This window comes from Lipotes vexillifer, unplaced genomic scaffold (genome assembly GCF_000442215.2).
Source record: "Lipotes vexillifer unplaced genomic scaffold, Lipotes_vexillifer_v1.1 scaffold382, whole genome shotgun sequence".
Taxonomy (NCBI): domain Eukaryota; kingdom Metazoa; phylum Chordata; class Mammalia; order Artiodactyla; family Lipotidae; genus Lipotes; species Lipotes vexillifer.
Window position 1 is genome coordinate 523,349 of NW_006780611.1, and position 11,580 is coordinate 534,928.

General features: G+C 62.8%; 1 protein-coding gene across 1 annotated transcript in view; it reads left to right on the forward strand.

Moving 5' to 3' along the window:
* The window catches only part of TUBGCP6 (tubulin gamma complex component 6), a 22,632-nt gene that overhangs the window by 9,578 nt on the left and 1,474 nt on the right, over positions 1-11,580 (forward strand). Inside the window, exons 4-21 of the mRNA XM_007454082.1 lie at positions 1,808-1,981; positions 2,983-3,104; positions 3,706-3,784; positions 3,896-4,005; positions 4,213-4,304; positions 4,400-4,539; positions 5,563-5,712; positions 6,357-6,438; positions 6,523-6,611; positions 6,692-6,807; positions 8,012-8,150; positions 8,469-8,540; positions 8,733-9,449; positions 9,511-9,582; positions 9,775-10,729; positions 10,896-10,954; positions 11,159-11,294; positions 11,375-11,543. Coding sequence (XP_007454144.1) covers positions 1,808-1,981; positions 2,983-3,104; positions 3,706-3,784; positions 3,896-4,005; positions 4,213-4,304; positions 4,400-4,539; positions 5,563-5,712; positions 6,357-6,438; positions 6,523-6,611; positions 6,692-6,807; positions 8,012-8,150; positions 8,469-8,540; positions 8,733-9,449; positions 9,511-9,582; positions 9,775-10,729; positions 10,896-10,954; positions 11,159-11,294; positions 11,375-11,543 — 3,473 coding nt within the window. The remainder of the gene's footprint in view (positions 1-1,807; positions 1,982-2,982; positions 3,105-3,705; positions 3,785-3,895; positions 4,006-4,212; positions 4,305-4,399; positions 4,540-5,562; positions 5,713-6,356; positions 6,439-6,522; positions 6,612-6,691; positions 6,808-8,011; positions 8,151-8,468; positions 8,541-8,732; positions 9,450-9,510; positions 9,583-9,774; positions 10,730-10,895; positions 10,955-11,158; positions 11,295-11,374; positions 11,544-11,580) is intronic.

An 11,580-nucleotide genomic window follows, 5' to 3' on the forward strand; every position in this document is an offset into this window, starting at 1 on the left:
CCTCCCGGACCGGGGCACGAACCCGTGTCCCCTGCATCGGCAGGCGGACTCTCAACCACTGCGCCACCAGGGAAGCCCTATTGAGTGTTTTTATCATGAAAAAGTATTGAGTTTTGTCAGTTGGTTTTTTTGCATCAGCTGAGATGATCACATATAATTTTTTCTTCGTTCTATTAATGTGGTGTATTACACTGATTTTTTAAAAATAAATTTATTCATTTATTTATTTTTGGCTACCTCGGGTCTTCATTGCTGCGTATGGGCTTTCTCTAGCTGTGGAAAGCCGGGGGCTACTCTTCATTGCGGTGTGCGTGCTTCTCATTGCAGTGGCTTCTCTTGCTGTGGAGCGTGGGCTCTAGGCATGCGGCCTTCAGTAGTTGTGGCATGCGGGCTCAGTAGTTGTGGCTCGCGGGCTCTAGAGTGCAGGCTCAGTAGTTACGGCGCATGGGCTTAGTTGCTCTGTGGCATGTGGGATCTTCTCGGACCAGGGATCAAACCTGTGTCCCCTGCATCGGCAGGGGGATTCTTAACCACTGCGCCACCAGGGAAGTCCCTACGTTGATTTTTGTATGTTGAACTACCCTTGCATTCCTGAGATAAAACCCACGTGGTCATGGTGTATAATCCTTTAACATGCTGATAGATTCAGTTTGTTAATATTTTATCAAGGATTTTTGCATCTATGTTTATAAGGGATGTTGGCCTGTAGTCTTTTCCTTGTAATGTCTTTATCTTGCTTTGGCATCAGGGCAATACTGGCCTCTTAGAATTAGGAAGTGTTTCCTCCTCTTTAATTTTTGGAAGAGTTTAAGAATAACTGGTGGTAGTTCTTTAATTGTTTGGTAGCATTTACCAGTGAAGCCATATGGTGTTGGACTTTTCATTTTGGGGTTTTGGTTGATTTTATTTTCTTTAAATTGTAAAATTCACATGATGTTAACATTTATCATCTTGTTGGGAGGTGTTGTGCTGCTCCCAGGCTATTTTTTTCCAATTAATTAATTAATTTAAGGCTGCGTTGGGTCTTCGTTGCTGTGTGCAGCCTTCCTCTAGTTGTGGCGATCGGGAGCTACTCTTCGTTGTGGTGCGTGGGCTTCTTATAGCGGTGGCTTATCTCGTTGCGGAGCACGGTATTTGTGGTGGGCAGGCTCAGTGGCTCCACAGCATGTGGGATCTTCCCGGACCAGAGCTCGAATCGTGTCCCCTGCACTGGCAGGCTGATACTTAACCAGTGCGCCACCAGGGAAGCCCCTCTATTCCCTTTTTTATTGTTTCTCTTCTGTTAGCTTAGGGTTTCATCTCCTCTTTTTCTCCTTTGTTGAGGTGTACAGTGTGGGTATTTATTTGAGACCTTTCTTCTTTTTAATGCAGGTACCTGCAGCTGTACGTTTTCCTGTTCACACAGCTTTCACTGCATCCCACAAGTGTGGTTGCAGTCAGCCCTCTCTTAGGTTGTCTCCGTGCTCTGCGGTTGTAAACCATATTGTGGGGAACACGCCGTGGCAGATATTTGTGTGCCTTTTCCATTATTTCCTCGGGACAGGTGCCTGGGAGTTGCATTGCCAGATCTAATGGCAAGCACTTTCTTACAGCCTCAGCCCCAAGCAGGTGTTTGTGTGCACTCCTCAGGTAGCCTGGAAGGCCTTCTGCCTCCTGTGCCCTTTCCTGTGTGTGTATCTGGGTTGGGGCACCTGGTCTTGGGGGTGCTGTGGGCAGTGCTGTGGTTGGGTGCCCGGGTACAATGGGATGCAACACCGCATTGGCTCTGGATGCCCGGCCCCAGTGACCCCTGCTTTGTCCTGTCCAGCCAGCTCAGGCCTTCACGGTGAAGCAGGGTGTCCACGTCTCAGGAGCATCCCCCGAGAGCACTAGCAGCCTCCTCTCGGAGGTGGCCGAGTGCGGGACGCACTACGCGCGCCTGAGCCGCTTCTCTCTGCAGCCTGTGCTGGACTCCTCGTGCAGCGAGGGCCTCGTGTTCCAGGTATGGCCCCGCCTCGTGCTGCTGCAGCTGTGCCTGAGAGCTGTCCACAGGTCCTGCGCCAGGGCCTCTGAGTACAAACGGTGTTCTCCTCAGTGATGTCCCAAATCCGTCAGTTACCCTTCAGGAATGGGGTGGCCGGCGATTACGTCTTACCTGGCCCGTCACTTCACTGGAAACCTGGGGCAGACATGTTGGGGCCACGAGAGAGTGTGAGGCAGGTGTGGCCAGTGCTGGGGGCCCCGGGGGCAGGCCAGGCGGTGTGGGGTGAGCCCATGCTGCCTGTTCCCCACTGGGTCCCTGGCGTAGGGCTGAACCAGTTCCTCTTGAAAGCCTTGCCCTTGGCCCATTCGCTGGCAACAGGCCCCAGGACAGCGGGGGCAGCTGCGTGGGAGGGGCATCCAGACTGAGAGAAGGGCGCGGGCAACGCAGTGGGGTTTCTGGGGTGACGTGACGAGGCTCAGGTTCTAGGATGGGTTCCAGTGGGGCTGGGAGGGCAGAAGGAAACCAAGACAGGACTGCTATGTTGGCTCTCTGGGATGTGAGGGCGGGACAGCTGTCTCCTTGCTGGTGGGTGCCTGACGTTTGTTCTGGAGTGTTCCACACAGACCTGGAACGGCGTGAGCTGAGCTGGGGCCAATACTGCTGTAGTGCTGCCCAGGACACGTGTGTCCTCGAGACCCCAGTGATCTGAGCAGCCAGAGACCCTCTGAGGGCTGGCGTCTGTGCACAGAGCCCAGCTGCTTGGGATCCGCAGGGTCCGATTTCCCGGTGCAGCTGGCCCTGGCTGCGGGGATAGGATTTGCAGTGGCCTCGGGCTCCGGCCAGGCTTGGTGTCTGCACGTGACCCACAGATGCCCGTTCCTTGGAACACGGAGTCCCAGGGTTGGGGGTGGAAGCCCTGCCTTTTGCCTGCACCGGCTCGTCCTCTGGTTCTGAGCTTGGTGGCAGTGCTCCAAGTGCCTGGCCGTCCTCCTCCCCGCCCCCTGCCCCCTGCCCCGCAGGCCTTCAGCAGCGGCCTGAGGAGGTACCTCCAGTACTACCGGGCCTGCGTGCTCTCCACCCCGCCCACCCTGAGCCTCCTCGCCGTTGCCTTTCTCTTCAGGAAACTGGGCCGGCAGCTCAGGTGAGCCTCAGCATGGCAGCCTGGCAGCTGGACAGGGGCAGGTGTGGGGCTTGCTGGGTGGGGGGTGGCCATGCAAACAGCCCTCCTGGTGGGCGTCTGGACAGCCCCTCGACCCAGCTGAGTTCAGGAGGTGCTGGGCGCTGCCTGTTGGCAGCTCACTATGCGGGCCCTGCCCAGGATCGGGGGCTCCTGCCTGACAGGCACACAGGGTGCCTACAGACAGACCCGGCCCCTGGCATCCAGGAGCCACTTAGTAAACGCCAGGCCAAGGCCCGCTGGCAGGTGCCACCTGGAGAGGGCAAAGTGGGGGGCCGGGGCGGGCTGAGGGGCTCAGTGGGAGAGGAGTTCTTGCAGGCAGAGGGGCAGGAGTGTGGAGGTCCCGGGCAGGTTTGGGGAAGGGTTGTGGACTCAGGGGAATTCAGTCTTGGCCAGACCTGGGGAGGAGGTGGAGATGCGTGGGGTGCCCTGGGAGGGGCCCTGTAGGAGGCTCACACCTGAGGTCCTTGAGGTGCAGGTGGTTTTAAAGCCAGACCATCTGGACAGGCAGAGGAGGGCCTGGGACGTGTTCTACTCACCTGGTCTCACCGGCCTGTGTGTCCAGGTACCTGGCTGAGCTCTGCGGTGTTGGCACTGGACTCCTGGGCGCTGGGGGCGGAGCGCCCGGGGCTGCGTTCCCCACTGTGAGTCTGGGTTCCTGCCGGGTGTGGGCCTGGCCAGCCCCGGGGGACGGGCAGGGCTCCCCGCCTGCTGTCTGTGCCGTGTGCGCTGAGCCCTCCCCTTGCCGCCTCCAGGGGGTGAAGCTGCTCTCCTACCTCTACCAGGAGGCCCTGGATAACTGCAGCAACGAGCACTACCCGGTCCTGCTGTCTCTGCTGAAGACCAGCTGCGAGCCCTACACGCGGTGGGGGCCGGCATGGGGTCGGGGCCCCGCTCACCCCTAACACGTTCAAGCTCGTCCTCACGTCGGGGCGCCTGCTCAGCGCAGGGATCAGAGATTGGGGTGGCGCGGGGAGGGCAGGATGGGGGGTTCGAACTGTGGGCACCAGGGCGCAGCTCTCTACCCTTGTGGGTGCCACCCACCTCACCACTGGCCCACCCACCCTGGCAGGTTCATACACGACTGGGTGTACAGTGGGGTCTTCAGAGACGTTTACGGCGAGTTCATGATCCAGGTGAACCACGAGTACTTGGGCTTCAGAGGTAGGTGGCGGCCGGCTGCCGGCAGGGACCCCACACCCTCAGGCGGGTCGGGGCCGTGCTTGGACGCAGACCCGGCTGTCTTGTCCCACACGTAGATAAGTTTTACTGGACCCACGGCTACGTGCTCATTTCCAAAGAGGTGGAGGACTGCGTCCCCGTGTTCCTGAGGCACGTCGCCCACGACGTGTATGTCTGCGGGAAGACCATCAACCTGCTGAAGCTCTGCTGCCCCCGGGTGAGGGCGGCTGGCACGCACCACCCGCAGGGTGCTGCCTGCTCGCCGTGTGCCAGCCCCCGGCCCCCTGTGGCCTGGCCATCTGTCCTTAGTTCTGGGTCAGCTGTGTTGGAGCAGGGGTCGTGGTGAGCTCTCCCTCAGTTTCCCTTGAGAGTTTCACGAGCTCAACTTCGGTTGGGTTTCTGGGCGCTCGTCCAGACGGGAGGCGAGCCGAGGGCATTTCAGAGGCTGGAGGGCAGCGGGCTCCTCCCTGCCCCCCTCTGCATTGGAAACCGCCCCGGCAGGGCAGGGATGGGCTGTGTCGCCAGGAAGGTGGACCGAGGGTGTCGTGTACAGCGCTCACGGGGCTTGGCTGCGCTCCGTGCGGCTGAGGCTCTGCGGAAGATGGCCAGGTGGCAGTGGTAGGGTGTGGACCGGCATCCTCTGCCTGGAGGTGCCGTCTGATGTCTGAGCAGGCTGGCCAGGTGTGTGGACCGGGGGGTTCCTGGCAGTGGAACCGCCGGGTGCAGGCCGGATCAGGGGGCAGCAGCCGGCTGAGTGCAGGGCTGAGATCAGACTGGAGCGGCCAGGACAGGCTCAGGGCTGGGTGGGAGCGGCCCGTGCAGAGGAAGAGACCCATATTGGTGAGGCCCCAGGAGCAGCCCAGAGGTTGGCTGCGGGGAGGTGGGGCTCTGGGGAGGGCGGGGCGACTTGGTGGGCTCGGCCCTGGGGAGAGGGTGTGGCGGCTGGGGTAGTCCTGTCTGAGCTGACCTTCGGAAGTGTGTGTGGGCGTGTCCGGCTCTGGGCAGCTGCTTCTGAAGTGTTATTTGTGGGAGCCAGACCTGGCTTCTGCCACAGGGCAGCCTTGGCCTGGGCGGAAACCCACCCAGCCTGTGATGTCCTGGAGCCGTGGAGGATGCCAGCGAGGAGTGCAGGGTCTCCGAGGAAGCAGGCTGTCCGCGTGGGTCGCCAGAAACAGGGAGGCCGAGAGGGGTGTGGGTCTGAGTGTCTCCGGGCTCACGGCAGGTCCTCCCTCCTCGGCAGCATTACCTCTGCTGCTCCGATGTCCCGGTCCCTCGCGTCTCGGTGATATTCTCCCTCGAGGAGCTGAAGGACATTGAGAAGGACTGTGCCATCTACGTGGGCCGGATGGAGAGGGTGGCGCGCCACAGCTCCATCAGCAAGGAGGAGAAGGTGAGGGGGGGCACCTTGGGTCGCGGGCCTTTCCTTGCGCCTCCCTCTCCTCCCAGGGTTCCTTGCGCCTCCCTCTCCTCCCAGGGTTCCTTGCGCCTCCCTCTCCTCCCAGGGTTCCTTGCGCCTCCCTCTCCTCCCAGGGTTCCTTGCGCCTCCCTCTCGTCCCAGGGTGGGCTGGACAGCGGGCTCACCTCCTGCTCAGGAGGGGCAGGTATACCGGGGCCCAAGCTTTGCGCCTCCTGTGGACTGGGGAGGGGTTTGATGGAAAGTCCTTTCTGGCCCGGCACCTGGTGGGCAGCAGGGAGATGTGGGCTGGGCAGACCCCAGAGAGCAAGTGGCGGGGCGGCGGGGGTGAGCGCTGGAGATGCAGAGGAGGCTGTACACCCTGTTGGGGCGGCCTGGCCTGGCCCTCCGTCCCCGCAGGGAAGCCCGTCCCCTTCAGGGTGGGCATACAGGCCTCGGGTCTTGGCTCCAGATTGCTCTGGGAGAGTGTGTCGATTGCCTGGGAACCAGCCTCACCACTGTGTGGGGCGGGCACCGTGCCCCCAGAGCCCACCCAGGGTCTGAGCGGACCCCTCTCCCAGGCCATCCCAGGGGCACGGGAGGGAGAATTAGATGCATCAGTCACTGGTGGTCTTTTTCAGGAATTACGAATGGAAATTGCAAAACAAGAATTAATTGTCCAGGCCCGGGAAGCGGCGTCCAGGGTCCTGAGCGCGCTCAGCGGTGCGTGTGGCTCGGGTCCCCCTCTGCGTCGGGGGGCTGCCTGCTGGGGTTCCTCATAACGTGCCCCTTACTCTCTTGTCGCAGATCGGCAGCTCTCTGAGCGGATGGCCTTGGATGCCCAGAAGCGAGAGCAGTTTCAGAGGCTGAAGGAGCAGTTTGTGAAGGACCAGGAGGTGGGTGGGGTTGGCCTGGGGGTGGCACAGGCTCGGGGAGGCAGCTTCACCAGCGGGGCCGCCGGGGGGGTGTTGTGCAGCGCCGCCGGGCGGCCAGGCAAGAGGAGCTGGATGATGACTTCAGCTACGCGCGCGAGCTCCGGGACCGGCAGAGGAGGCTGAAGGCCCTGGAGGAGCAACTGGAGAGGAAGGCCAGGTAGGCGGGCGCGAGGCCACTGCGGGTCGGCCTCCCCGGGACGGGGGCACCGTGGGGACACCATGGCTCATTTGATCTTTGTGATGGGTCTTTAGTTTTTATTTTGAAACCTTTCCGGTGTACGCTCAGGCCAGAAGAGTAGTGGTCTGAACTCAGAACGTCTTCTAGCGGTCGGTTTGTGTGGATTGGGATTCAGGATCGGTCCACACACCGTGTTCCTGTCGCCTCTCTGTCTCTTTGTTTCTTTTAAGTTAAACAGCTCCTGTTTTTCTAATTTATTCTTAAACCTGTTAGCAGCTTGACAGAGAGACAGGAATTTTTCCAGCACAGTATCTGAGAGTCTGTCTCTTGCTGTGCCATCAGCTTGTCCCGCCCTCCCCTGCATTTCCCATAAGCTGGCAGCAGAGCGGGCATCTCGAAGGGGGGCCCTTTGTGGGAGGGGCTGTCCCTTCCTACTCATCGTCTCGGGGTCTCAGTTGTCCTGACCTTGGGGACGGTTTATGGAGCTGTGACGGAGCCAGCAAGCGATGAGTGCATTGTATGCCTGTGCATGTGCATCCGTGCTGTCTTGTGTGTACACACGTGTGTGTGTGCATGTGAGTAGACGTTATTCACCTGTTTACACGAGGAGGAAACTAGGTGTAGAGGCTGTGTCCCTGGCCTGTGACAACCGAATTAAAAATGGCCGGTCCAGGTTTGAAACCAGTTTCCTGATGGCGAGAGGATCAAAATCGTTGGGTGTTAACATGCCAGGCCAGCTTTGAATTAAGCAAATAAAACGTTTACACTGCACTCTGTGTACCCTTTTGCATTAATAATCAGTTCTCTGGGCTTTGCACCAGCAGAACAGGACGTTGCCTTTTATGCAGCTGATGAAGCGAGCCCTTACCTCCTAGAGGGCCTGGGCAGCCCCCGGCCCCTTGCCAGTCCCTCTGCTTCAGGCTGTGTTGGGGCTCATTCTGGTGTCCACTCTGCAGAGTGAATTCATTGGGCCTGCCCGCTCGGGGCTCCTAGTCTGGGGGCCAGAAAGACCTGCCCAGCGAGGCCCCTGCAGGTGTTGCGGGACCAGCTACCTGCCCGGGGAAGGTGCTGGGCATGTTGGACTGCCCATCAGGGGCCTCTGCCACGGAGAGCCTCCAGCCCACGGGGCACTGGCTGGACAGTGGGGTGACCATGGTGACCAGTCCTCTCTCGGTGACCACAGGCAGGCACTGGTGGATCATTACAGCAAGTTGTCTGCAGAGGCAGCTCGTCGGGAGCAGAAGGCGCTGTGGAAAGTCCAGAGGCACAGACTGGCCGGCGCTCGGCTTCGTTTTCTCTTAGAAGATCAGAAACGCGTTCAGGTAGCGCTGCCGTTCACACAGGAGCTCTTCTCCGGCCACCCGGGGACTCAGAAGCCCCTGAGGTCGCACGCAGACCTTCCTGTGTGCCCGCTGGAGGAGGAGGAGTAAGGCTCTCATCACGTGTTCAGAGGGGTCGTGACCGGGAGAGGCTGTGCTGCCCTCAGGCGACACACAGGTGGTGCTGGGCGCCAGCCGGGCTGCGAGCCAAGTGCCGCGTGAGCCCCGCCGCATCGCGGTGCCCGACAGTTGCGGGCGGTGGGGCTGTGGCTTCCACAGCTGCCACGGCTGCCGCCGCACATCCTGCTGGTTGAATTTCAGGAGCTGCTGGAAGACATGGCGGAGGGGAAGCACCTAGAGCCGCTGGCCATCCTCCCGGGTGCCCACTCCCACGTGAGTGCCCACTCCTGGGCGAGGGGCCGGGGCGGGATCCAGGGCACGTAGGGTGGGGCTCGGAGCTGGCTGCCCCGTGCCTGGCCTGTGTCCCCACTGCCCCCCTATCGTGGGTTTTGGTGCTGGGTGCAGAACTGAACTTGGGGGACAGAGCCAGATAATGGGAGGGACCAACGCGCACTTGTGTTTCAGGCTTCCTTTCTGGGCCCTGAGCACCCAGACGGAGGTGGCAGCTGTGATCCTGGGCGTGAGGGGCGGCACGAGGCTGCCCGGGACAGCCCCAACAGGCAGAGCATGCTGACGCCGCAGCCCCTCGAGCCTCCAGCAGCTGGGGCCTGCGGCTCAGGGCCAGGAGCAGGCCCGCTGTCAGAGCAGGCGGAGGGGCCGGGGCCGTTCTCTGTGGGCCTCAGCATCCGAGACTTCCTGCCCGCAGCCCAGGGTGCTGAGCAGCCTGTGCTCACCAGCGTGGCCCCCGTCCTGGATGAGGCGCTGCAGACCATCGGCTCGGACCTGCCTCCCCGGGCTCCGTCCGCAGCAACGGACACAGGGCCCTCCGGGCCACAGGAGTATGATTTCAGAACCATCCTGAGGCCGTCTGTGGCCGCCCCAGCTTCCCCAGGGGCCCTCCAGACTGCAGGAGGCAGCTTGGGCAGTGAGGGGCAGCGGCTGCGGGAGGACACTCACGTGCAGCTGGACATGTGTGTCCCAGATGGGCGGGTGGCTCTGCCTCACGCGCACCCCCCCCAGCACCCCTCCCGCCGGGAGGAGAGCAGCCAGGCCACGGGGCAGCTCTGTGGGCAAGTGGCAGAGCCTGGTGTTCCCACAGAGAGTTACGCTTCTGGAATGGCTCCCTCCCGGCCACGGTGGAACGTCCACGGACACGTGTCTCAGTCCAGTGTGATGCTGGGGGTGCTCTCAGGGGAAGCCAAGCCCAACGTGCCCGCCGCACATCCTGCTGGTTGAATTTCAGGAGCTGCTGGAAGACATGGCGGAGGGGAAGCACCTAGAGCCGCTGGCCATCCTCCCGGGTGCCCACTCCCACGTGAGTGCCCACTCCTGGGCGAGGGGCCGGGGCGGGATCCAGGGCACGTAGGGTGGGGCTCGGAGCTGGCTGCCCCGTGCCTGGCCTGTGTCCCCACTGCCCCCCTATCGTGGGTTTTGGTGCTGGGTGCAGAACTGAACTTGGGGGACAGAGCCAGATAATGGGAGGGACCAACGCGCACTTGTGTTTCAGGCTTCCTTTCTGGGCCCTGAGCACCCAGACGGAGGTGGCAGCTGTGATCCTGGGCGTGAGGGGCGGCACGAGGCTGCCCGGGACAGCCCCAACAGGCAGAGCATGCTGACGCCGCAGCCCCTCGAGCCTCCAGCAGCTGGGGCCTGCGGCTCAGGGCCAGGAGCAGGCCCGCTGTCAGAGCAGGCGGAGGGGCCGGGGCCGTTCTCTGTGGGCCTCAGCATCCGAGACTTCCTGCCCGCAGCCCAGGGTGCTGAGCAGCCTGTGCTCACCAGCGTGGCCCCCGTCCTGGATGAGGCGCTGCAGACCATCGGCTCGGACCTGCCTCCCCGGGCTCCGTCCGCAGCAACGGACACAGGGCCCTCCGGGCCACAGGAGTATGATTTCAGAACCATCCTGAGGCCGTCTGTGGCCGCCCCAGCTTCCCCAGGGGCCCTCCAGACTGCAGGAGGCAGCTTGGGCAGTGAGGGGCAGCGGCTGCGGGAGGACACTCACGTGCAGCTGGACATGTGTGTCCCAGATGGGCGGGTGGCTCTGCCTCACGCGCACCCCCCCCAGCACCCCTCCCGCCGGGAGGAGAGCAGCCAGGCCACGGGGCAGCTCTGTGGGCAAGTGGCAGAGCCTGGTGTTCCCACAGAGAGTTACGCTTCTGGAATGGCTCCCTCCCGGCCACGGTGGAACGTCCACGGACACGTGTCTCAGTCCAGTGTGATGCTGGGGGTGCTCTCAGGGGAAGCCAAGCCCAACGTGCCTGGGGCCCCCTGGGCGCCCCCTGACCATGGGTCCCGGTCAGGCCTCAGCTTGGGAGCCCAGAGCCCTGCCCGGGAACATGAGCCATGGCTGCCTGCAGAGACGGCCTCAGGAGGCTCTGGCCGTGGGGAAGAGACTGGCCTGCAGGCCTTGCTGTCTGCGGAGGCTGTGCCCACTGCTCTGGAAGACAGTATCCCTGAGGAGCCAGGTCAATGGGGCCCCCAGGGCTGTCCTGTGATGGGGGGGGCGTCTGTGAGCCGGCGGGGGGGTGGTGGGCGGGTGAGAAGCTGGCTGCCCCGGGGACTTGGTGGGGCGCTGCCCTGCGGCAGGTGCTGGGCCCTGACGCCCCCTCCCACCCCGTTGATTCCGCTCAGGCCCGGGGGCGAGTGGGGACTCCCAGGACCTCTCTCCAAGTGGCCCTCCAAGCTCACAGGTCAGGGAAGACGGGGTCAGGGGCTGGGGACCGGGAGTCGGGGCAGCGTGCGCTGCTGGTGGGCCCCCTGCCCCCGCCTGGCCTGTCGTGGGCAGTGAGGGCTCCACCCTGGGACTGGGCAGCACACGGGGGATGCCCCCCGCCCGGTCCGTCCTCTCCCACATGAGGGGAACAGGCGGGCTCCTTGAGGCTGGGTTGTCTCAGGAGGGCGTGGACACCCGGAGCAGCCCAGGCCCTGGCGGGGAGGCGGCCCAGCGCTGGGACAGGGAGCAGGCCTACCTGGCGGGCCTGGCGGAGCAGTACTGCCTGGAGCGGTACCCGGACAGCTACGAGGCCATGTGTGAGTGGGCTGGCCGTGGCGGGAGGGAGCCTGGCCGGCGTGTCCCTGGTGCGGGACCGTGGTCTGTGTCACCCCTGCAGCAGAGCCTCCAGTTGCCCGCCTCCTGCACCACGGGCTGCCCCGAGCTTTTGCCCTCCCCGAGGACCCCGGGGCCCAGTCGGACGCAGACGCGAGTGCGGTGCAGCTGAGCGAGCTGCTGCCGCTGCCTGTTCTCATGAAGCACTCCATCACGGCCCCGCTGGCTGCCCAGTGAGTGCCCGCCCGCCCCGCCCCCCACACCCCGCCC